This window comes from Lathyrus oleraceus, chromosome 6, assembly GCF_024323335.1.
Source record: "Lathyrus oleraceus cultivar Zhongwan6 chromosome 6, CAAS_Psat_ZW6_1.0, whole genome shotgun sequence".
NCBI classification, from domain to species: domain Eukaryota; kingdom Viridiplantae; phylum Streptophyta; class Magnoliopsida; order Fabales; family Fabaceae; genus Lathyrus; species Lathyrus oleraceus.
This window is the reverse complement of record NC_066584.1, coordinates 25,080,641-25,105,754: the sequence shown is the minus strand read 5'-3', so window position 1 is coordinate 25,105,754 and position 25,114 is coordinate 25,080,641. Positions and strand designations below refer to the sequence as shown.

At 35.1% G+C, this 25,114-nt stretch overlaps 3 protein-coding genes across 3 annotated transcripts; all 3 read right to left on the bottom strand.

The window, feature by feature from the left end:
• Window positions 1-4,344: 4,344 nt before the first annotated feature.
• LOC127093782 (receptor-like protein 55) lies at window positions 4,345-5,478 on the bottom strand. Its single transcript, XM_051032684.1, has 2 exons — window positions 5,138-5,478; window positions 4,345-4,378 (listed from the first exon to the last, which is right to left on the bottom strand). The coding sequence occupies exons 1-2, from the start codon at window positions 5,476-5,478 to the stop codon at window positions 4,345-4,347; spliced, it is 375 nt and encodes a 124-aa protein (XP_050888641.1).
• An 8,483-nt stretch (window positions 5,479-13,961) lies between these two features.
• Window positions 13,962-15,095, bottom strand: LOC127093781 (receptor-like protein 55). Its single transcript, XM_051032683.1, has 2 exons — window positions 14,755-15,095; window positions 13,962-13,995 (listed from the first exon to the last, which is right to left on the bottom strand). The coding sequence occupies exons 1-2, from the start codon at window positions 15,093-15,095 to the stop codon at window positions 13,962-13,964; spliced, it is 375 nt and encodes a 124-aa protein (XP_050888640.1).
• A 5,857-nt stretch (window positions 15,096-20,952) lies between these two features.
• Window positions 20,953-23,721, bottom strand: LOC127097061 (uncharacterized). The gene is made up of 5 exons (XM_051035573.1): window positions 23,508-23,721; window positions 23,338-23,433; window positions 22,996-23,118; window positions 21,819-21,858; window positions 20,953-21,256 (listed from the first exon to the last, which is right to left on the bottom strand). The coding sequence occupies exons 1-5, from the start codon at window positions 23,628-23,630 to the stop codon at window positions 21,183-21,185; spliced, it is 456 nt and encodes a 151-aa protein (XP_050891530.1). The 5' UTR covers window positions 23,631-23,721; the 3' UTR covers window positions 20,953-21,182.
• Between the last annotated feature and the right edge of the window lie 1,393 nt (window positions 23,722-25,114).

The following is a 25,114-nucleotide window of genomic DNA, read 5'->3' as shown; positions in this document are numbered from 1 at the left end:
ATTTATAATAGAAGTAGCCCCAAGAGAAAAGCATGCTTTGGGAGTAGTACATTTTAATGTTTGTGGATCATTTGGAGTACCTTCACTTGGAGGAAATAATTATTTTGTGTCTTTTATGAATGATTTCATATGAGTGACAGGGGTAGCACTCATCAAGTTTAAGAATGAGGTGTTTACTATGTTTCAGAAGTTCAAGGTGAAGGCTAAAAAACAGAGTGGTCAAAAGCTGAAAATTCTCAGAACCGATGGTAGAGGTGAGTAAAACTCCTAGAGCTTGGAATATGAAGATTGATTCATTTTTCAAGCTGTAAGAATTCATAAAATGTGAGGTGGAGTATGACGTTTATGTCCAACATACTTCTGAAGGCAATATATTTCTGGTGTGTCTTTATGTTGATGACATATTGCTAATAGGAAGATGTTCGGAAGAGATAACTAAGTTCAAGAAGGCGTTGGTGAGTGAGTTTGAGATGACTGATCTGGGAAATATGGTGTATTTTCTAGGGATGAAGATTTTATACTGTGATAAGAGTATCATTTTTCATTAGCTGAAGTATGAACTTGAGCTTCTGAAGAGATTTGAGCTGGTAAATTACAAATCTGCAATCACACCTGCTGAAGTGAATCACAAGTTGGATTCTAATGTTGAGGGTGATGATGTAAATGCTACAATTTTTAAATAGTTGGTTGGCTCATTGAGATATCTCTGCAACACTAGACCTGACATATGTTATGTAGTTGGAATAATGAGTAGGTTTATGAACAAACCAAAGTGGTCACATTACCAAGCTGCTGTCATGATTCTGAGGTATATTAAGGGGACTCTGAGGTATGGAGTGTTATTCCCTTCTGGTGTTAAGTTTGAATATAACTTATGTATTATTCAGATTTTGATTGGTGTAGAGACAAAGTTGACATAAGAAGTACTTCTGGATATTTCTTTAATTATCTAGGAGGTCTTATTTCTTGGTGTTCCAAGAATCAACTTATTGTTGCTTTATTAAAATGTGAAACTGAGTATATTGCAGGTGATTTGTCTACGTGTCAAGCTATTTGGTTTATGAATTTGTTGCAGGATTTGAATATCAAAGTGAACAAGCATGTGAAGCTGATGATTGACGATAAATTATCAATAAGCCTTGCCCAGAATCTAATGTTGCATGAAATCAGAAAGCATATTGACACAAAGTTTCATTTTCTGAGGAATTAGGTTTAGATGTAGAGCTAGAAGTTGTACACTGTAGCACCCAGAAGCAACTTGCAGATGTTCAAACTCAAGTTGTGAAGACTGAAAAATTTATCCATCTGATGGATGAAAGTGGTGTTGTAGAGTTTAGTTATATGAATATGAATTAAGGGGTGATGTTGGATATAATTCATATTCAAAAGTGGTGTTCTGATTCAGAAGCAAAAGCTTAGGAGGTTGTTGTTCCACAAGCGGTGCTTGGATTTTGATTTTAGCATTAGTTTGTTATGCCTACGTGTCATTTTGATTTGTGTATTTAAACAAACATGTAACTAGTTTTTCATAATGAAAAAATAGAGTTTCTTTCTCCTTCAAAGTTTGTTATAACTGTTTTCTCTCTCTTCTCTTTCTCTCTCTTCTTCCAGCTTCATCTTCATTTTCATCTCTGTGCACCTACATGAATAACATCTTGTTTGAATATATACAAATAATGATACACTAAACTATAATAATACTTAAAAAAAAATCCAACACATATAATCAAATCAATTAAGTCCATATTTTCCTATAATCATATCCCACAAAAAATCATGAGTCTGTAGATATCTAGGATCCTTCATTTGTATTTGCAAATCATTTATCTTCAACCTCTCCATTTTACTCTAAGCTTTTTTCATCTTTATATCGATCCTTTTATATATATATATATATATATATATATATATATATATATATATATATATATATATATATATATATATATATATATATATATATATATATGTCACTGGGGTTGGGCATTGGAAGTTGGTATGTTGGGTATTTACAGAAAGTAACGAGTACCAGGTTACTACACATGAGACAAGTCGGATCCTGAGTTGTATGGTCATTGGAGACAATAACATACAACATCATTACACAATCAACAACATCATAGTCTCGCACCCATTCATAACAACGGACACATATTCGCAGTCAGACAATAACATCATGAACAATCAACTACATGTACAAATATGTATGCAATGTACTCCACAACATACTCATTATGCATGTGGTACCATTCATGAACACTCAAGTTCATCTCATTCATCAATTCCCACCAAAAGACCAGGGCACTCCAAAATCATTACCATCACCATAGATAACTGTCGCACCTCGAAAAATATGGGGATACGACTTCAAAGCGAAGCGCGATCGCACGCTCGCAATGATGGACTGAACAGAGTCGCCACCGAACTTTATTTATTCCTAAAAAGGAAAGGGGAAATATCGATAAAACCCAAGACAAAAGAAAGGATAAGATATGGTCATCGCAACCAATATCAGGGTTCGGGAGTCGATTACGCAAGGGGAAGGTATTAGCACCCCTCACGTCCGTTGTACTCAACGGGAACCATTAGGTCAGTTGTGTGCGTTAGTGTTAGTTGAAATATTAGGCTTTTCGATTTATTAGGTGGGAAAGAAAGAATAAAAGAGAGGAAAATATTTTTGGATTTTTAACGAAGGACTAAACCTAAGTTTTTTATTAGTGGGCCTGACAAGATTTAAAAATCCTGCTCCTACGTATCTCAAAAGAGAAATCAAGGCTTACGTAGTTTTGGGTAGAAAAATGTTTGTTTGTTGGTCGATTTTAGCGAAAGCTATATTGTATTAATCGACAAAAACATCGTTTTACCCAAAACAGATGAGGAGTGGACGCGTACCACACATCGAACGGATTTATAGATCTACATTCGGAAAAGCGTCATTTATCTCTACTCAACAATCGTGGCCGAAACATTGTTTTGTATCAGTTAAGACAATATATCTTTCATTTATGAAAAAGGTTTTTGATTAGTCGCACGGCGGCGAGAAAAGAATTTGATTGGTTGGATGTATTTTGAGTGATGGCGAGAACTTGGATGAGCGAGATATACATCTCGAATCCTAGCCTCAGGAGTGCATGGTATACACCATGTTCCATTTCCATCTTTATTGAAAAAGTATTAAGGTAGGAATTAGGTATTTTGAAGTTTGAAAGACGAGTACTTATGACCTACAAGCTCTTACAGCTTGGGTCTAATACTCGGGACTACGTCTGGACATTCCACCCAGGCAGTCTGTTTCTTTCCAATATTTGTTAAGAAAATGATTTGGATATTTACGAATGTTTTGGAGGGAAGACAAATATTTATGGCTTGCAAGCTCTTACAGCTTGAGCCTAATATTCGGGATTACGACTGGATATTCCCTCCAGGTAATCTTTTTCTTCCAACTTTATTAAGAAGATGGTTTGAGATATTTACAGGTGTTTTGGAGAGAAGACGAATATTTATGGCTTGCAAGCTCTTACAGCTTGAGCCTAATATTCGGGATTACGACTGAACATTCCATCCAGGTAACCTTTTTCTTCCAACTTTATTAAGAAAATGATTTTGAATATTGGAGTGTTAAAGAGAAGACGAATATTTATGGCTTGCAAGCTCTTACAGCTTGAGCCTAATATTCGGGATTACGACTGGACATTCCATCCAGGTAACCTTTTTCTTCACGTTTTATTAAGAAAATGATTTGAGGTTTAAATATTATGTTGATTTGTGAAATGATCTTGAAATGATTCTCATTTATTTTTGGAATGTATTTTGAATTTGAGAAAAATTGAAATTGATTTTGAAATCGAATAAAATTTGAGTATGATTATTTACATATGAAAATTCAAACATGAATCATCTGAATAAATAATTAACCATATTAGATTGATTAAAAAATAATTTAAATAATCCACTCAATAATTAGAAAAATAATTTATTAATTAAAAATAATGATCAACTAAAAAGAAATCATTTATCAAGATATAAATCAATTAAATAATAAAGATCTAAAATCAAGAAAAATGGATGTCATTTATAATAATTATGTTATTTACTTAGAAATGAAAATAGGTAACCATTTATATATAATTTTTTACTTAATGAATAGATAGCTTTTAAAAGTGAAATGATACGACAGTGATTAAAAGTGATAGCACAAAAAGAACTGAAGCAAACCACATTTTAAGATGACAACAAACCTTAGAAACACTAAGGCCCAACCGACTTTTCTAACAGCAACCAACTTAACTCAATTAATGCTAACAGAACAGGATAACTTCTTCCCACTGAAATTCACCTTCATTTCTAACTAAATTCCAACATTTCAAGGTAATTTAACCTGCATCTCATAACAGAATTGAGAACATCTCATAACAGAATTGAGAAGAGAGGTTATATAAGTAGATCTTCACTCACCCTAGGATGCAAGAAAACTCGAATCCCATTTCCTCTTCACTTTCTATTCACTCATCATGCTGAGCAGAATTTCAAAACATGTCTTACGAATGCTATTAACAGAGTTTTAGAAGTTTGTCACAATTAAACAAAACGTCGACATAATAGCTCTACATTGACATTTAAACCAACACCCAATATGACTTTTCCTTAATACGTGAACTCAGAAGTGTAATATGATATGAACAAAAATCATAACTGTGAGATAACAGAATCAAACACAACTCCTAAGTTCATACAGCTGTAAGCGAATATGCCAAAAAAAGGTCTAACAACAACACTTCCAATATTCACAACACAGCAGTATATCCAACCGAAACACAAATAAAAAAACCGAAATACTACAACAGTATACAAACAAAACTGCAATACTACCGATTGTTATTTTATAGAGGGTGCGGCTTGAGTTTGCTGTTTATTCTGCTTGGCGAAGATGAAACTGTTATTGCTGTTGTTGGGATTTCACTGCTCGATACCGATGGCGAAGTAGCTATGGCAACCAGGTTTGCTTTGGCTATTGCATCCCGTCCAGCAGTGTGGTAGTCAAATGGACAGCCATGTTTGTCTGAGTAGCGATGTAAAGCACAGGAAAAAAAAATAACACAAGTTAACACATAGACAAATAAATCGTGTCAAACCAAACCGCTTATTGCAGTTGGAGCACCGTTTAGGACCATTCTTGAGCTTCTTCTCCAAACTCTCCTCTGAGCCAGAAGCAACTAACGGTTGTGCAGAGATGGTTTCGGGATGTCCGTTTCGAGAGCAAAAACCGGCGGAGCGATTCAGCCAAGTTTGAATACTTCCAAACCCCTTAACGAAAGTGAGGTTAAAAGGAACAACGCCGTGGAGGGTATTGTTAGCTAGATTCAAGTACTTGATACTCTGCATTTCAGAAATGAATTTCGAGATAGACCCGTTGAGTTGGTTTGAACTAAGATCCAGATGAATCGAACCAGGAAGAGCAGAAAATGAATCGGAGTTCATTAGAGGAAAGATTCAAACTTTGAAGACTACCAAGCATGGTAACTGAAGACGGTATATGAGGTGGTTTGTAAGCGGTAAGCGATGAGCTTCGGTTCCACTCGCATGAGGGAAATCGTTGAGTTAGGTGGATAGTTTCAAACTTGGTTGTTTCGGCGCAGCTTTTGGATGGAAGGAGTGGTGGTGTAACGGCGGAAAAGGGTTACGGTTGGGTTTTTGAGGTTGAAGGTGGGTCGCGATTTTGACGGCGGATGGAGGGTGATTTAAGGGTCGAAGATGGTTGACGGCGGAGTAAGGGTTACGATTTAGGGGTTTTGTGAAGGTGATGTTTGGAAGCGATGATGGAGGTCGCGTAGTGGGTTTAAGGTTGAAGAAGCTGAGGAAAATGAAGGTGAAGGGCGTGACGGCTAGGGTTTTTGTGAAGAAGAGGAACTGTTGTTTCTCATATTTATTTATTTTTTATTCTTTTGTCCTTTTGCTTTCAGAGAGAGGGATCTCTTAATGAGATCCTCAAGAGAGACGTTGAGAGTCCCTCTTTTGGAAGGAGAGATTTTTATTTTTTATTTTTAACTTATTCCTATATTTTTTGATTGGTTGAAATAAAAATTACATGGATTGCAAGCATGAACCATTGATCAATTGAATCTAATGGTCAATATGAAAGCAAAGAAACACAACTAATTTAAATAATAAAAATACCCCTTCTAGATGCTCTAATTTAAAAACAAATTAAATTAATCAAAGGAAATAAAGAAAAAATCATACCTTTAAAAATAACCATAATAAAATAAAAAGACATGAACAATCCTATTTAACTTTTCTGAATCTTTTAACAAAAGGATAAAAAATGGGTTTTAAAATAAATAAAAATTTGGACGCAAAGAATGCTCAAAAAATTAAAATGAATGCACCAAAATAATAAGTGTGAAATAAATTTATTGGAAAAAATACAGCATTTCTTTTAATTTTGAAATGAATTTTGACCGATTAAATAGGCTTGAGCTGATCAAAAAGGTGGCCAAAAAAATTAGCTGAAAAATAAATCGAGCATACTGGATTAAAATACGTGAAACGTAGATTAACAAAATTGATGTCTAGAAGCTTGATTTTAAAATTTTTCATTCACTGATTTGACGCACATCCGTTGATTAATTCAATCGGTTTGTCTGTAATTTCCAAAAAAAATTATTCCGACTGATATTTTAGGCACTATGCGGTATGGAATGCATGGTATGATATGTAGACATGTAATAGCTATGATTAATGTGTTGAATCAGCGATTCAGGGTCAAAATTGGGGTATGACAGTTGCCCCTATTTAAGTATCTTCAACTAGAGAATATGAAGCAGGACACTCTTCATATGATCATAGTGGGAGATAGTTAAATACTAAGAAGACCCGGATTTTGATCCTGAATCCCTATGACATGAGGTGATATGATATGATATGATATGATATGATATGCATGGATGATTTTTTTTTTTTTTTTTATAATTTTTATCTGCTAGGGATATGGTGGACTCTTGACAGGAGATGCTACTTAGACAGACCAAACTGTGGGGAAAGCTGATGATCCACAGGGAGACAGACAAATGGTAAGAAACAACTTGCTGGGGAGACAATCCTGCTGGAGAATCAGACACACACTGGGGAGTAATCCAAATGAGATTTGATAATCGATACTTGGGATACAGAGGTTTCGGTAGTAAGTTCACATATGACTTACTAACCCGAATCAAGGAAAAGATGCTACAACCAGTTCACACATGACCTGACAACGCTGGGGAATAATCATGGAGAAAAACTCTTCAGAACAGGTTCATGTATGACCTGACACCGGAATAAGGGTTTAACAACAGGTTCATACATGACCTGAATGGTATTGAACAAACAGAGAAAAATCTTCAGAGCAGGTTCAAGTATGACCTGACACCGGAATAAGGGTTCAACAACAAGTTCAAACATGACCTGAATGGTATTGAACAAAGAATCTTCAGAGCAGGTTCAAGTATGACCTGACACCGGAATAAGGTTCAACAACAGGTTCATACATGACCTGAATAGGATTGAACAAAGAATCTTCAGAGCAGGTTCAAGTATGACCTGACCCCGGAATAAAAGGGTTCAACAACAGGTTCATACATGACCTGAATGGGATTGAACAAAGAATCTTCAGAGCAGGTTCAAGTATGACCGGACCCCGGAATAAAAAGGTTCAACAACAGGTTCATACATGACCTGAATAGGATTGAACAAAGAATCTTCATAGCAGGTTCAAGTATGACCGGACCCCGGAATAAAAAGGTTCAACAACAGGTTCATACATGACCTGAATAGGATTGAACAAAGAATCTTCAGAGCAGGTTCAAGTATGACCTGACACCGGAATAACAACAATTGGACTTTGACCGTAAGCAATGGACTACAACCAGCTTTTAACGGATTTTGCCAACAACAATTGGACTTGAAAATGACTGCGAAAACCAGATGTTGGTTTAAGGATACCAAAGACAAACTGGAATTAGAGGTCCAAGGACATGAGGTCGACAACAAGACCTGGGTTAATGCACAATGAGCACGAAATACCTTTCGGTTATGCATGATTTGAATGATCATGATTATGAGAATGCTGACACTGGGCAGACTGGGAGTTTGTAAAGGCTTTTTATGGAAGCTCATGATTCCTCAACACCGAGAACTCAACCAAATATTTGTGATAGATGTTGTCAAAGGAGAATTCTATCCAGCTTGATAGCCACAACTTAGCCAATGAGATCCTTTTTAAGGATCAACGAATCGTGCTAGCATAGTTTTCGGGCACTCGTCTTAAACTCAATAGTTGTCGACGTATGGCAGAATTTGTTTGAGCAATTTGAAAGCACGAAGAAAGAGGTTCTGCCCCTCTGTGGCTCATCTTGCCCCAGTTTGTTGGGTCTTTGGAAATGTTCACCTTGAAAGTGGGTTTGGAGACAACTTTCCATGAGACTACCTCGAGAGGGCTTGCCCTAAGTGCTTGAAACTTGCAATGGTCCGAACTTGACTAACCAAATGTTGGAATGACAGACTCTTGGTTGACTGTCTTTTGGATAGTTGGACTCATTGAGCTCTGAGGTGGCTTGCCCCAGTCTAAGTCTTGAAGCAAATTACTCTTGGCTAACTGAACCATGGAGTGATTGGACTTACTGAGCTCCGAGGTGGCTTGCCCCGGTCTGATTCTTGAAGCAGATTACTCTTGGCTAGATGACCCTTAGGGTGATTAGCTCGAATTAACTGATGCTTAAAGTGATTTGCCCCTGACTAGACTTCTTTCACTTCATCAAGTTTTCTCAACTGTATTTGGAATTTCTTTGATGCTAAGTGTTGACTCGCAAATAAGATTGTTCATTCAAAAATGGTAATTTTAATTCAATGCTTATGCAAAAATTTGAAATCAAAATTTATTGATATGAACGGGTAAGATACAGTGAACGAGTTGTTGATAAGAACACAATGGTGATCAAGTCATTCACAGTATACAAATTGGTTCTATCAAATGATTAACAAAAATCGTTTGGAGTCAAGTTAACACAACCTTGTTATAATATGCTTTCAAAATAAACCCTGCCTCAATTAGGTCTTTTAAGGGTTGTAACGTGGTCTGGTTCACGGTTTTTTGAAACAAAAGGATATAAGGCTCAAAATTTATTTTTGCCCACCCCTTCTTCTTGATGATCTCCAGTTCCTACGTTCAGTTAATTCAATACACGCATTCGACTTCCAAGAGGGTTCGAAGGTGTGATGAGGATTCAAGACGAATTTTCTTGAAATGGCAGTCACCATATTTTGTTTTTATTGAGGATTTAATGACCTCTTTTGATTGATTTATTTTATCCCTGATTTTTCTTGGACCGCTTCTTTGAAGCTTTCGATCCATCGGGATGCCCTGACTTTTGCCTAAGTCATTTTTGTGGTTTTTGACTTAGCGAGCCCCTTTTTTATTTTTTAAAGGTATTGACTGCCACATTATTGGTGGATAAGGATCAACCAACACTAATTTTAGCTTTTCTTAGCTTCTTCGACACTTCAACATGTGCGGGAAGGATAACATGTGGTTGAACCTAATTGGAGGGTGTACATATGGATGATTTTTTTTGAAAGATCAAATGCATGATCAAACTATCTGAACATAACTACCCTGCCCCAGGTTAAGATTAAGGGTTTTAGATCCGAAATAAACACCAACTTCTAGGCTCAAAGTGGTTGTCTAGGGATTAACTCCTTATCACTCCAGTGTTTGGGGATTTGAAACAATGCCTTACATCATCGACAAAGTTTTACTCAAAAGCATACCACAACAATTTCAGGTGTTTTATTTTCATCATCCTCCCTCCAATCTTTGTTAACACAACAGTTTGATAAACAAAAGTGAATGAGAGGAGTATTTTTTTTTTGTTTCTTAACATAAATGAAAAACGAGTGAATACGAATGGATTAATTCAAAAGATGCATAAACCTTTCATTAATCTTACCAATTCAAATAAAACAACAATGCTTAAAAGCAATTAACAATCAACATGCAAGGAAACTACAAAGAAATGCTGAGACAGCCCAATGATTGCCAACTTTAGGGAATTGACTTCTTCAAACTTGAAGGTTGGGATCAACAAGCTTTTTGACATTGGCATGATGATCTTCAAATTCTTTTCCTTCAATCTCATCGTTGAACGCAACCTTCTTGAATCCACTACTCACTTCTCCTTTTCTTTCATTGGTATGGGTCGTGACATTGGAAATCCAAGACGGTATCTCAATGCTCTTACCAGGAAACAATGATAGCTCATTGGCCACATCCCTGACATCTTCCTTGTGGTACAAAACCTTGAGGGGTTTCAAGGGTCCTTTCCCTTTCTCATTACCTGGCCCAGAGATCAAGGTATATGCACCTGAGCCTTCCTCCTTGAGTGTTGGTGACCTTATGTCAATCAATCTTTGCAGCTTGAACTTAAAACTCTTGCATTCCTCGATGGAGTGCCCCATTGTTCCAGTATGGTATTCGTACTTGACCTTCGGGTGATCTTCTTCAAAGATTAAGCTCTTTTTGTTAATCAGCTCTCGTACCAAGGCTTTCAGCGCTAAGCAAGAATCTAGGTCATGTCCCACTGCCCCTTTATGGAATTCACATGTTGCATTTGGATTGTACCATGGCAGGTCTGGTGACACAGGTGTGAGAGCTCGAGGGGTCACCACAACATTTTGGATCAGTTGCGGGTAGAGCTTGCTATACGGCACCGGAATCGAGTCATTGTGATCCTTGTTCCTCTTGTTCTGATTCTGATTTTTGTTCTGAACCTGGCTTCGGTGATTTTGAGGAGGAATAGCCAGAGGATGTTGATGATGACGTCTTAAGGGAGGGCCATATGCCGGTAGATGAGGAGCTTCCACATGGAATTTCCCTGGACTTTAGGTAACGCTAGATGGATGCGGGGTAGTAGCTCTCTTTGTTGCAGCAATGTATATTGGGTGACCCTCTTTTCTCAACAAGACTTGCAGGGTTTCCAAGACCCATCTCATTTGGCTCTTCAAAAGATTAAGTTCCCCCTTCAGTGCTTCTTGGCCATTTCTTAGCTCTTCCATCATCTCCTGAGACATGGTTCTTTGTTCTAACGCGTGTTGAGAATCACTTTGCTTCACGGACAAAAGATGGATGAGTTTTTTTTTGGTATTTTGTCTAGAGAATGACATGCATTATGATGCGATGCAAATGCAATGGAATGCGAATGAATGCAATGCAAGCCATGCACATTTGTTTTTTCTTTTCATACACGGGTTCAAAAGTCTGAGGTACTGATGAATCTGATTGTTTTCCAAGAATAGGTTCTCACCGGGTATGATCTAGGTTCTTTGAAAAAGTTCCTAGAGTCATGGATCCATTAGACTGTTTGCTACCTGCGGCAACTTACTTGCCGGGCATCAACTCCATCTAAAGAATCTACTCTAAGTGAGGTTCTCGCATCGATCCAACGAGAAATACATCTCGCAGACCCACACTACGCAACCATCTTTCCTAGTTGGGCAAAGAACTAAGGTTCTACAAATGGTTCTCAGAGTCATGGATCCCAAAGAAAATATCGAAGCTTACGGCAACTTACTTGCCGAGCGACAACATCCTCTCAAGAATCTATTCTAAGTAAGGTTCTCGTACCGACCCAACGAGAAATACATCTCGCGGACCCGCACTACTCAACCTCGTCCTATCTTATGTTTTTTTTTCACTCTAGACTCGGGTGTAGAGTCTTTCCCACATGGTTCGCAATCAAATACCCAAGTACCAACAATCACAATAGAACCAATATACAACAGATATATCAATATAATAATAAAGATAAATAAAAGCAATAAATAAGGAAAAGCCACATAATTAAACAAACAAAGGCACACAAACGTCCTAACTAGGCTTGACTCGCTTAGGGATTGACTGTTCTCCCCAGCAGAGTCGCCATCTGTCGCACCTCGAAAAATATGGGGATACGACTTCAAAGCGAAGCGCGATCGCACGCTCGCAATGATGGACTGAACAGAGTCGCCACCGAACTTTATTTATTCCTAAAAAGGAAAGGGGAAATATCGATAAAACCCAAGACAAAAGAAAGGATAAGATATGGTCATCGCAACCAATATCAGGGTTCGGGAGTCGATTACGCAAGGGGAAGGTATTAGCACCCCTCACGTCCGTTGTACTCAACGGGAACCATTAGGTCAGTTGTGTGCGTTAGTGTTAGTTGAAATATTAGGCTTTTCGATTTATTAGGTGGGAAAGAAAGAATAAAAGAGAGGAAAATATTTTTGGATTTTTAACGAAGGACTAAACCTAAGTTTTTTATTAGTGGGCCTGACAAGATTTAAAAATCCTGCTCCTACGTATCTCAAAAGAGAAATCAAGGCTTACGTAGTTCTGGGTAGAAAAATGTTTGTTTGTTGGTCGATTTTAGCGAAAGCTATATTGTATTAATCGACAAAAACATCGTTTTACCCAAAACAGATGAGGAGTGGACGCGTACCACACATCGAACGGATTTATAGATCTACATTCGGAAAAGCGTCATTTATCTCTACTCAACAATCGTGGCCGAAACATTGTTTTGTATCAGTTAAGACAATATATCTTTCATTTATGAAAAAGGTTTTTGATTAGTCGCACGGCGGCGAGAAAAGAATTTGATTGGTTGGATGTATTTTGAGTGATGGCGAGAACTTGGATGAGCGAGATATACATCTCGAATCCTAGCCTCAGGAGTGCATGGTATACACCATGTTCCATTTCCATCTTTATTGAAAAAGTATTAAGGTAGGAATTAGGTATTTTGAAGTTTGAAAGACGAGTACTTATGACCTACAAGCTCTTACAGCTTGGGTCTAATACTCGGGACTACGTCTGGACATTCCACCCAGGCAGTCTGTTTCTTTCCAATATTTGTTAAGAAAATGATTTGGATATTTACGAATGTTTTGGAGGGAAGACAAATATTTATGGCTTGCAAGCTCTTACAGCTTGAGCCTAATATTCGGGATTACGACTGGATATTCCCTCCAGGTAATCTTTTTCTTCCAACTTTATTAAGAAGATGGTTTGAGATATTTACAGGTGTTTTGGAGAGAAGACGAATATTTATGGCTTGCAAGCTCTTACAGCTTGAGCCTAATATTCGGGATTACGACTGAACATTCCATCCAGGTAACCTTTTTCTTCCAACTTTATTAAGAAAATGATTTTGAATATTGGAGTGTTAAAGAGAAGACGAATATTTATGGCTTGCAAGCTCTTACAGCTTGAGCCTAATATTCGGGATTACGACTGGACATTCCATCCAGGTAACCTTTTTCTTCACGTTTTATTAAGAAAATGATTTGAGGTTTAAATATTATGTTGATTTGTGAAATGATCTTGAAATGATTCTCATTTATTTTTGGAATGTATTTTGAATTTGAGAAAATTGAAATTGATTTTGAAATCGAATAAAATTTGAGTATGATTATTTACATATGAAAATTCAAACATGAATCATCTGAATAAATAATTAACCATATTAGATTGATTAAAAAATAATTTAAATAATCCACTCAATAATTAGAAAAATAATTTATTAATAAAAATAATGATCAACTAAAAAGAAATCATTTATCAAGATATAAATCAATTAAATAATAAAGATCTAAAATCAAGAAAATGGATGTCATTTATAATAATTATGTTATTTACTTAGAAATGAAAATAGGTAACCATTTATATATAATTTTTTACTTAATGAATAGATAGCTTTTAAAAGTGAAATGATACGACAGTGATTAAAAGTGATAGCACAAAAAGAACTGAAGCAAACCACATTTTAAGATGACAACAAACCTTAGAAACACTAAGGCCCAACCGACTTTTCTAACAGCAACCAACTTAACTCAATTAATGCTAACAGAACAGGATAACTTCTTCCCACTGAAATTCACCTTCATTTCTAACTAAATTCCAACATTTCAAGGTAATTTAACCTGCATCTCATAACAGAATTGAGAACATCTCATAACAGAATTGAGAAGAGAGGTTATATAAGTAGATCTTCACTCACCCTAGGATGCAAGAAAACTCGAATCCCATTTCCTCTTCACTTTCTATTCACTCATCATGCTGAGCAGAATTTCAAAACCTGTCTTACGAATGCTATTAACAGAGTTTTAGAAGTTTGTCACAATTAAACAAAACGTCGACATAATAGCTCTACATTGACATTTAAACCAACACCCAATATGACTTTTCCTTAATACGTGAACTCAGAAGTGTAATATGATATGAACAAAAATCATAACTGTGAGATAACAGAATCAAACACAACTCCTAAGTTCATACAGCTGTAAGCGAATATGCCAAAAAAAGGTCTAACAACAACACTTCCAATATTCACAACACAGCAGTATATCCAACCGAAACACAAATAAAAAAACCGAAATACTACAACAGTATACAAACAAAACTGCAATACTACCGATTGTTATTTTATAGAGGGTGCGGCTTGAGTTTGCTGTTTATTCTGCTTGGCGAAGATGAAACTGTTATTGCTGTTGTTGGGATTTCACTGCTCGATACCGATGGCGAAGTAGCTATGGCAACCAGGTTTGCTTTGGCTATTGCATCCCGTCCAGCAGTGTGGTAGTCAAATGGACAGCCATGTTTGTCTGAGTAGCGATGTAAAGCACAGGAAAAAAAAATAACACAAGTTAACACATAGACAAATAAATCGTGTCAAACCAAACCGCTTATTGCAGTTGGAGCACCGTTTAGGACCATTCTTGAGCTTCTTCTCCAAACTCTCCTCTGAGCCAGAAGCAACTAACGGTTGTGCAGAGATGGTTTCGGGATGTCCGTTTCGAGAGCAAAAACCGGCGGAGCGATTCAGCCAAGTTTGAATACTTCCAAACCCCTTAACGAAAGTGAGGTTAAAAGGAACAACGCCGTGGAGGGTATTGTTAGCTAGATTCAAGTACTTGATACTCTGCATTTCAGAAATGAATTTCGAGATAGACCCGTTGAGTTGGTTTGAACTAAGATCCAGATGAATCGAACCAGGAAGAGCAGAAAATGAATCGGAGTTCATTAGAGGAAAGATTCAAACTTTGAAGACTACCAAGCATGGTAACTGAAGACGGTATATGAGGTGGTTTGTAAGCGGTAAGCGATGAGCTTCGGTTCCACTCGCATGAGGGAAATCGTTGAGTTAGGTGGATAGTTTCAAACTTGGTTGTTTCGGCGCAGCTTTTGGATGGAAGGAGTGGTGGTGTAACGGCGGAAAAGGGTTACGGTTGGGTTTTTGAGGTTGAAGGTGGGTCGCGATTTTGACGGCGGATGGAGGGTGATTTAAGGGTCGAAGATGGTTGACGGCGGAGTAAGGGTTACGGTTTAGGGGTTTTGTGAAGGTGATGTTTGGAAGCGATGATGGAGGTCGCGTAGTGGGTTTAAGGTTGAAGAAGCTGAGGAAAATGAAGGTGAAGGGCGTGACGGCTAGGGTTTTTGTGAAGAAGAGGAACTGTTGTTTCTCATATTTATTTATTTTTTATTCTTTTGTCCTTTTGCTTTCAGAGAGAGGGATCTCTTAATGAGATCCTCAAGAGAGACGTTGAGAGTCCCTTTTTTGGAAGGAGAGATTTTTATTTTTTATTTTTAACTTATTCTTATATTTTTTGATTGGTTGAAATAAAAATTACATGGATTGCAAGCATGAACCATTGATCAATTGAATCTAATGGTCAATATGAAAGCAAAGAAACACAACTAATTTAAATAATAAAAATACCCCTTCTAGATGCTCTAATTTAAAAACAAATTAAATTAATCAAAGGAAATAAAGAAAAAATCATACCTTTAAAAATAACCATAATAAAATAAAAAGACATGAACAATCCTATTTAACTTTTCTGAATCTTTTAACAAAAGGATAAAAAATGGGTTTTAAAATAAATAAAAATTTGGACGCAAAGAATGCTCAAAAAATTAAAATGAATGCACCAAAATAATAAGTGTGAAATAAATTTATTGGAAAAAATACAGCATTTCTTTTAATTTTGAAATGAATTTTGACCGATTAAATAGGCTTGAGCTGATCAAAAAGGTGGCCAAAAAAATTAGCTGAAAAATAAATCGAGCATACTGGATTAAAATACGTGAAACGTAGATTAACAAAATTGATGTCTAGAAGCTTGATTTTAAAATTTTTCATTCACTGATTTGACGCACATCCGTTGATTAATTCAATCGGTTTGTCTGTAATTTCCAAAAAAAATTATTCCGACTGATATTTTAGGCACTATGCGGTATGGAATGCATGGTATGATATGTAGACATGTAATAGCTATGATTAATGTGTTGAATCAGCGATTCAGGGTCAAAATTGGGGTATGACAATAACGCTTCACTGATTCTCATATGAAACTAGCTACTCGCTCTAGAACCCCCCACCATAAGACCGGAGCGCATCAAAACTGGACCAAAGTCCGTACACCATGATGCATGACTCTCAACAACATGCATTATCACTAAAAGAATCACCAAAAGAATCATCATGCATATATCACCATTATGCACAACATCATTCATGTTACGCAACAAGTAGTCAATGTCACAACATTCAACAAACAACAACCAATAGCAACAACTAGATAAATGCATATTCATAAAGCTTCAATCATATTATTTCATCATAACATCAACACATCATTAGATAAATACAACGTTTCACTAATCGATCATACAAGTCATCAAAAACATCCCTATAGTAGACACATGACTATAACTCAAACAATTCACCAAGCACTGCCATGAGGTAGGTAACTCTGCGCATTAACTTTCCAATGGTTCAAACGATGTCTCATTTAGACTTATGGACTGAAAGTTATGGCCAAAATTGACAATTGGATCAAACAACCAAAACAGGGACCAATAAATTGACCCAGGTGACCAATCAATTGTCCCAAACCTACTGACTTAATTTTTTTCCGAATGTTGACTGAACCAATCGATTACACATTATGACCAATCGTTTGTTCCTTTATTTTTTCAAATTTTCGAGGGAACAAATTGATTACTTAAGGACGCCAATCGACTGGTCTATACTTTCTGCCAAACACGTTTGTGTTATTATAGTGAACCAATCATTGTTCCCCTAGGGTCAATCGATTAGTCTAAGCCAATTTTTCCAAGAAACCTAATTGTTCACGTACCTATAGTATTTTCTTCAACTCCTAACTTCTATTCATCACTTCAATCAATTCATACAATTTTAACAGACAAAAAATATGGTTTTTAACAGTGAATCATATTATCATAATCATCAACATATACAACATCTATTTCATCACAATCTATAGAAACTTCATCAGTAATTCAACAAACAATTTCATCATTATTCATGGATACAACTCAACACTCGAGCATTCATCAATGGCAAAAAATACAAACACATAATCATGTGATTTAGACATAAAATCCTATAGAACACATAATTCATCAATAAATTTCCAGATTTTCATCATATAACAATTCATCAAAAGAAAACCTAGGAAACTTAAAGAGAGTAAATACTTCTCTTCTCTACCCCATCATACAATTACGCACATATTGATAGCCTTTTCTCACCCCTTACCTTAGATTTCCAGCAACAATGAAGAATCTAATAACTCTTATGGATTCACTTCTCAACCCTATCGCTCATTCCCAAAAGCCTTACTATTTTTACGTACCGTTAAAGTTCTCTAAAAACCTAGTTTTCCCCCAACTTTTAGAATTTATATGGTTCTTAATATTTCTCAAAATTATAATTTTGCCCAACTTATTACTAGGTTCTCTTCCTTTGTCACATATTTTCCTCAATCCACATAAATTGCCCAAATCTCCTATTTCACCATTTTTCTTATTTTATTTCTAATAATAATTAAAATTTCAATTATTATAATTATTTTTTAATTTATTCTACCTTCTCACCACACTCTACTATTACTACCACGTCCTAACAACATATAATCATATAATATTATTTTAAGGGTAACTTATATGGTGTCTTCTATAGGATTGGTCGAATGACCATCCTGTTTAAGACATGACATGCAGTATTAACAGCATCCGCCCAAAAGTACTTAGGCAAACTTATTTCACTTATCATGGTCTGAGCCAATTCTTCTAAAACTCGACTTTTACGCTTAGCAAAACCATTTTATTGTGGAGTTATCGGACATGAAAAGTCAAGTGCATTTGATGATTTGAGTTAAGTAAGCAAGTAGAATGAAACAAGATCAATATAAAAGAAGTGTGCCATTTTTTGTGGGATTCGAGTCAAGGTATAATAGTGAATTGAGTCATGAAAGGTCATGATTTGAGTCATGTATAAATTGTTATTCGAATCAATTCGGACAGAGTCAAATAGGAAAATGTGAGAAATTGTTTGATTCGAGTCATGGGTAGGTGGTAATTCAAATCAAACTGGACAGAGGCTAACGGGAACTTGTATGATTTAAATCATTTGTAACTTGTGATTCGAGTCACATTGTTGCATGATTCGAATCAAATGAAAGTTGTGATTTGAGTCACAAATACAAAAATTATTCATGTTTTCCTCTGTTTGATTTGATTTGAATCATGGTTTGTGAGTGATTTCAGTCACACACATGAAATCTTCATTTTTCAAATTTTTCAAAATAATTTGAGATTCCACTTACCACATAACTCGAACCAACATCAAATATGTTTCATGTTCCATTAACTCAACAGTTAACTTAGAATATAACGATCATACTCAAATTCAAACACTTAAATTATGCATGCTAAAATGCGTGGATTCAAAACTTAATCCAAATATGTACAATTGAAGAGGAGACTCAATAAACAATAATAACGAAACGAAAGCTTAAGAGAAAAACAACAAAATCCTATTGGAATTATTCCCCTTAATATATTAGAGACATGTAACTTCATATCCCCCTTAACGCCTTGTTGTTAAGTACACAAGTATTGTAAACTTGCTTTATATTTGAGATATCTCCGAGTCTTTTACATATAAAAGTTGCAAGTATGTTTTTAGGATACACCATATTCAATGTTATGTTCGAAACAATTTTCTTCTCTTTCGGCATAAGGCGACATGCAATTTGATGCCCGACTAACTTGTCGCACATGTCTGGTTATGCACACTACACATCACATTAAATCTCCATTTGTTATTTGACAAAAGATAACCACACAATTTAAAGTGACACTCACATTTTCTCGAATCGATGTCATCTCATTTGGATTTTCAGATATGAGTTCTATAATTCTCACTTCTTTCGCATCTCATTGTCACAAATGCAACTCTTCTATATGAACCATTATCGGACCTTCCAATTACAACACCAAAACCCAATTTGGATGCCTCAGTGTGAATCCGTTGAAGCATATGATCATAAAATTCAAACTCTTGTCCATTTGTAAATTGGTTGTCAATATCTACCTCATTCACATCACTACGTTTAGCATTCGTACGCACAATAGATTTGGGTGAAACATCAAGGTGCACCATATCTAATGCAAAGAATAACATAAAATATTCAAAAACAGATTGAAATGAAAACATAACGATTTCGAAAATTCGCTTGCATAAGAGCTCATATAGAATTTGAAAATTCACCGGATGCAACGTTACTTTTTCAGCTACAAAACAAGTTTAATATAAATAATGGGGAATGAAATAAATTATCTTTACCTTGAATTTCAACTTCATTTGCTCTTTTTGATGTGATGAAATACAAGAATAAAGTTTTGGAGTACAAATCTTGATTGAGAATAGAAGAATTTTTTGTAAGGGTTTTGAGAAAAAATAGTTATGGTGTTTAACCATGGATGGTTCTGTTTTATTAAAATTGATATTTGATTGTTTCAAAAAAGCAATTCCAAAATTGACTGACATGCAAAAGTGGCAGGTTTTCAAAATTCCGATTCACAAATTTAGAAATGAACTTCCAAAAAAGCCACTGAGTTGTTAAATTAGGAATAAATTAATAGAATGAGTTCAAAAATACATCTCCGAATCAAATTTATGGGAAAAAAATATGGGATGAACCTCAACTGAGACGTGTTTAAGTGAGAATCGGAATGCGTCTGGAGATACATCTCCAGAATTAAATGAGAATTTTTGAATTTTCTTTGATATTTTTCTACTTCTTAGAGTGAGATTAGCGATTCCCTAAAATTTATATTTTGTCCTCTTCCGATTTCGACCTCAAAGTTATTTAAGTGGTGAGGTAAGTTTCTCCCTTATACATATTAAAATAATAATCAGTTAGCAAAAGTTCGTTGATCAAAACTAATTTTGAAAATAGAACACTAACGTATATTTTACTTGTACTTGTGTCATTATTTCATAAAATGTAACATGTAGCAGAGTTAAAAAATTTCAAAAAGCATATTTTGTTACAGTGCAAATGTCTAGTTCTTACACAGATTGTGAATGTTCCATCTTGCTCACCACACTGGTTGTTGCTATTTTTGTTTCTACCATGTTGTTTATCTGTTTACACAATTTCATTTCCTTACATTTAAAGTAAAATCAATTTTGTTTTCTGCTAGTCATTTCACCAAAGAAGCAGAAGTTAGAGAACCCAAAACAGCTACTAGCATGTTTGAAACCTTAGAAACCACGCTCAATTGTTTTTCACCTTGAAAGTTACAATGTGTAGCTTCAATAGTATTGCGTGTTTGTTTCCTTTCCAGCTCTATCCAGACACTCACTGCATCTTATAAGAATAACAAATAGGCAGAAAAGTTCTATTTGTATTACATTAAAATGTATTACATTAGAATTAGAAGATGGTGGAAAATAGATTTAAGTGGTTTGGACATGTAGAGAAAAGATCGGTAGATTCTATAGTGAAGAGAGTAGACCGGATGAAGAGAAGGCAAATAATTCGAGAAAGAGGAAGAGTTAGAAAGATTATAAGAGAAGTTATTAAAAGAGATCTCGAAAATAATGATTTGGATAGAAACATGGTTCTTGACAGGACATTATGACAAAACTTGATCTATCCAGCCGACCCCACCTAATAGGATAAGGCTTACTTGTTGTTGTATTAAATTAAAAGTATACAGTGTCTATATGTTGACCGAGGAACTGAATTTAAATGACAACATACATGATTTTTTGGTTGTCTGGTATAGCAGTTCAATCACTGTGAACTATGGCGGAGAAGAGTAGTCTGTTGAGATCACCAGAATCTGAATCATGAGGTTCATTTCCTGCATCAAAACACATTCAGAGACAGTTAGTTGTTTTCTGAAATCTAGAAATGCTATATAGGGTAATTATTTAAGATCATATTTCGATAAATTAGAATGGTTGCAAGTTGCTCCTTAATCCTCATTCTAAGAAAGCCCTTCTTTTCGATGCAAATCCAGCAGCTATAGAAGGAGAAATGATGAGAGACAGACACCATGGTGGGAAATGACTAAGACAGCATGGTTAGCATCATTGCCTAGTAGCTAGCTTTAATCTATAGTGTACCAGTGTTGTTAATCCCGGATAGCAGAAAATAGTTGCTTGTTTAAATTGTACTGCTATAGCAGATATTTGACAACAATTTGTGTCAAATAATGTATTATGGAAAAAGCGATTTGTTCAAATTCTATTATGCTCCAGAGCAATAGCCCTATTTGACAACACTTTGTACTAAACATGACAGAAATATTTTGCTAATCCAGGAATGATGATTTACATGCTAGTATCAATTAAATAAGGTTGTCAAATGTACTACATGTGAATGGAAAATTGGCAGAGCAAAAAGTCCTTTAAACTGCTCACCTGTTTTTGATCTTGTTTGATCTGTCCATTCATCAATCACCTGCACAATCAGTTAAAATTGTGTCGAAGTCATTACAATTACTTAGTTGACTATGTAAAAAGTGAGAGATTCAAAATTTGGGATGAAAATCCCTTTGCATACATGTTTGGTATAACAGAATTATGAGATTATGAAAAACAAAATATATTATTTTCCACTTTGAGCCATTCCCTTAGTTGATAATATTATAATGCATCCTATGTATTCTACCTCTCTCTTCCCACTTTCTGCCAAAGAAAAGCCAATAGGATCTCCTAAAATTTGGGTTGAATTTAACTCAACCCTACAAAATCGGAGGCTTGTAAGGTGAGGGATACTTCCCTACTTATAAACATATCTTTAGGTCATATGTCACCAATGAGGAATTCACAACACCCCCCCCCCCCCCCCCCCTAATGCTCAGAATTGAAGATTTTAAGTGTAACCCGACTAGTTGGATAGTGGGTTGTCCAACGGATCTATTCTTAGATAGGCTCTACCATTATCTTAAAATTTAAGTTTGGTTTAACTCAAACCTACAAACCGGCTTCTAAAGTGAGGAGTGTCTCCTAGTTATAAATATATTATAAGTTTATATATCATCAAATGTTGGATTCTCAACAGGTCTCTTTCCTATGTAGGCAAAGCAATATGAACCATCTCCATAACAACATTTTAACCTGATTTATGACTGCAGCGCAGTCAGCAACACCTCCTTGAGAGATAAAATATTTTGCAATAACTACAAAGGCCAAACAACAGCTATTGAGCTAACCATAAGACATGTCTCACCTCACCTTTTTGCAACATATGAATTTTCAACTTATTCGCATAAGCTCCCCAAATAACTTATAAATTAGACACATCTTATAAAGGTCTTATAGAGCTCACTCAGAATCTTTCTCCGAACATACAAATAACTAATACATAAATTACGAAGAGGAGTTTTATTTGTTTAAAGTATTAAAATAATATTTTGACATAATCAACATCAATTATTATGCCTACATCTATGAGCAAAAGCACTGCAATGCCACAAAAAACACACCGTGAAAGAACACACTTCAGTTATAGGAAATTATCATTCAATCTGTTTCAAGACATTGAAGCACAAACCTCTGAAAAATAAAAAACAAACACACACACACATGCAATAACCTGTTTGAAGTTAGCGAATGCATCCTCATCTTCACCGGTAAAGGGGATGCCAACAGATGATTGCATACACTTCAATAAATTTCTACTCTCAACCAGACCTCTCTGAGCTTTATCAATCAAATCCTGCACAAATCAACAACCAAACACTACTTCAAAACCTCCCATCTCACATGCTTAGGTCTACATTACCCCGCTAAAATTCATAAAAACATGATACGGACACTGACACGTGTAATAATTTGAGAAAACGAAAGCAATTAAACATAAACATACGCCATACATCAAACATTTGATGAAATATTTTAAATCAAAATCCAACTCAAATCCAATTGAAACAATCACCTGCTTAGCAGCAAGAAGCTTGGGGCATTCTTCCTTCAAAGATGAAACGTCTTCCTGTACCTTTTTTATCCTAGACGCAAGCTTCATAGGATTTGCCTACAGAAAACCCTAATTCAATTATAAGCAGAAACGAAAAAATGGATGAAGATGTGATTAGGGTTGATACTTACGTTGTCAGGGTAAAGGTGTTGAAACTCTTTTTGGAGACGCTTGTGAAGTATATCAAGTTCTTGATTTGCGTTTCTGAATAGTTTCACAAGTCCTTCGGTTGATTCATTGTACTCATTCTCCATTTTCTTGGATCGCTTCAAACTTCAAAGTGCTCTAAGCGCAGTGTGTGAATAGCGCGTGAATGTGCAATTTCAAATTGTTAGTATACTTTAATTATAGGAGCCAAGAAAAAAAAATCAAGTTTTCCAAAATAAAGTTTTCTTTTTGGAGGCAGATTTATTTATTTAAAATTTTTAACCATTAAAGAAATTTATTTTAAGATTTTATTATTTTTTTTCAACTTTTTCCTCTATGATTTTTATCCCTCCTACACATTTAAGAATTTGGTAGACATAACGTTTCTTAATTGATTAAATCAGTTTTTAATCGTAATGTTGAAACTCAAACTTTCTTATATTGACTCGATTATTGATTAATACATAAGATTAATTCATTAAATTATAAATAAGACACATTGACTGTTTCCATTTTAAATCATATTTTTTTTATATAAAAAAAGGCTTTTCTCATTTTAAACTACATATGTTTTTTTTTTAAAATCTCTCTATTATTCTTTATATATTATTTTTTATTCTAATTTTTTTTCATTAAAGTTGTCTTAGTGGTAAAAGAATGAAATATTTATTAAGAGGTTTGTCTCGTACTGATGTTATATTAAAATTTATTTTATTCAAGAGTGTGATTCTCTTGTTTAATATTTTTGTAAAATATTTGAAGGTTGCAAGTTATACCTAAGAAGAATATGAACGAAAGTTTTTAGTGAAAAAAATTGGATTATTATTATAAGATTTGTGGATTGATCATGTAAAAGTTCAAGTTGAGTTGAATGTTAATTGAACTGATTCTGATTCCGTAAAAGTTAAAAGCTGAGTTTAGGAATCTCAAAGAAAAACTTTGGGGAGTGAAGTTGGCTAAATAGTTAAATCGAATCAATATACTTCTCTAGTACAATCTTTATATTTCTTATCCCATTTACTTTCAATATTTTATTTTTTTCATTGAATTTCTCTATTCTTTTCCTTTGTTTGCTATTATCTGTCTGTTTGTTTATACTAACATACAAGTTTTCAAAATAAAAGTTTTAATAAATTGTTTCGAATGTGGAATATTACAATTTACCTTCTCTCTTCTCTTGTATTTAAAGTCACTTGTGCAACAATAAATTTAATGATGTGAACTCTACTTACATATGAAAGACTAAGAGAATTTTAGGATGTTAAATCTCTAAAAAGTAAATGATTTAAAATTCTAACTATTAGGTTATAGTTTATATACCCGACCCTTGAGACAAGTAATAAATGGCTTGACACGTCCACAAATTACCTTGTGTTAGGTCAGATTGGATAGGATTATCTGCATTCTAGAGGTGCTTTTATTCACCCTACACCCTTTCATAACATCTTTGAGTTTGGTGTGACTTGGATTAGTCTCTTTTGAACCTCAACCAAAATTATCCAATTCAAAGTGCGTTAATTATAATAGTGATGAGTGGGAGTATTGTTTATGCTTATTTATAACATGATCCCATCAACTTTATTTATTTTGT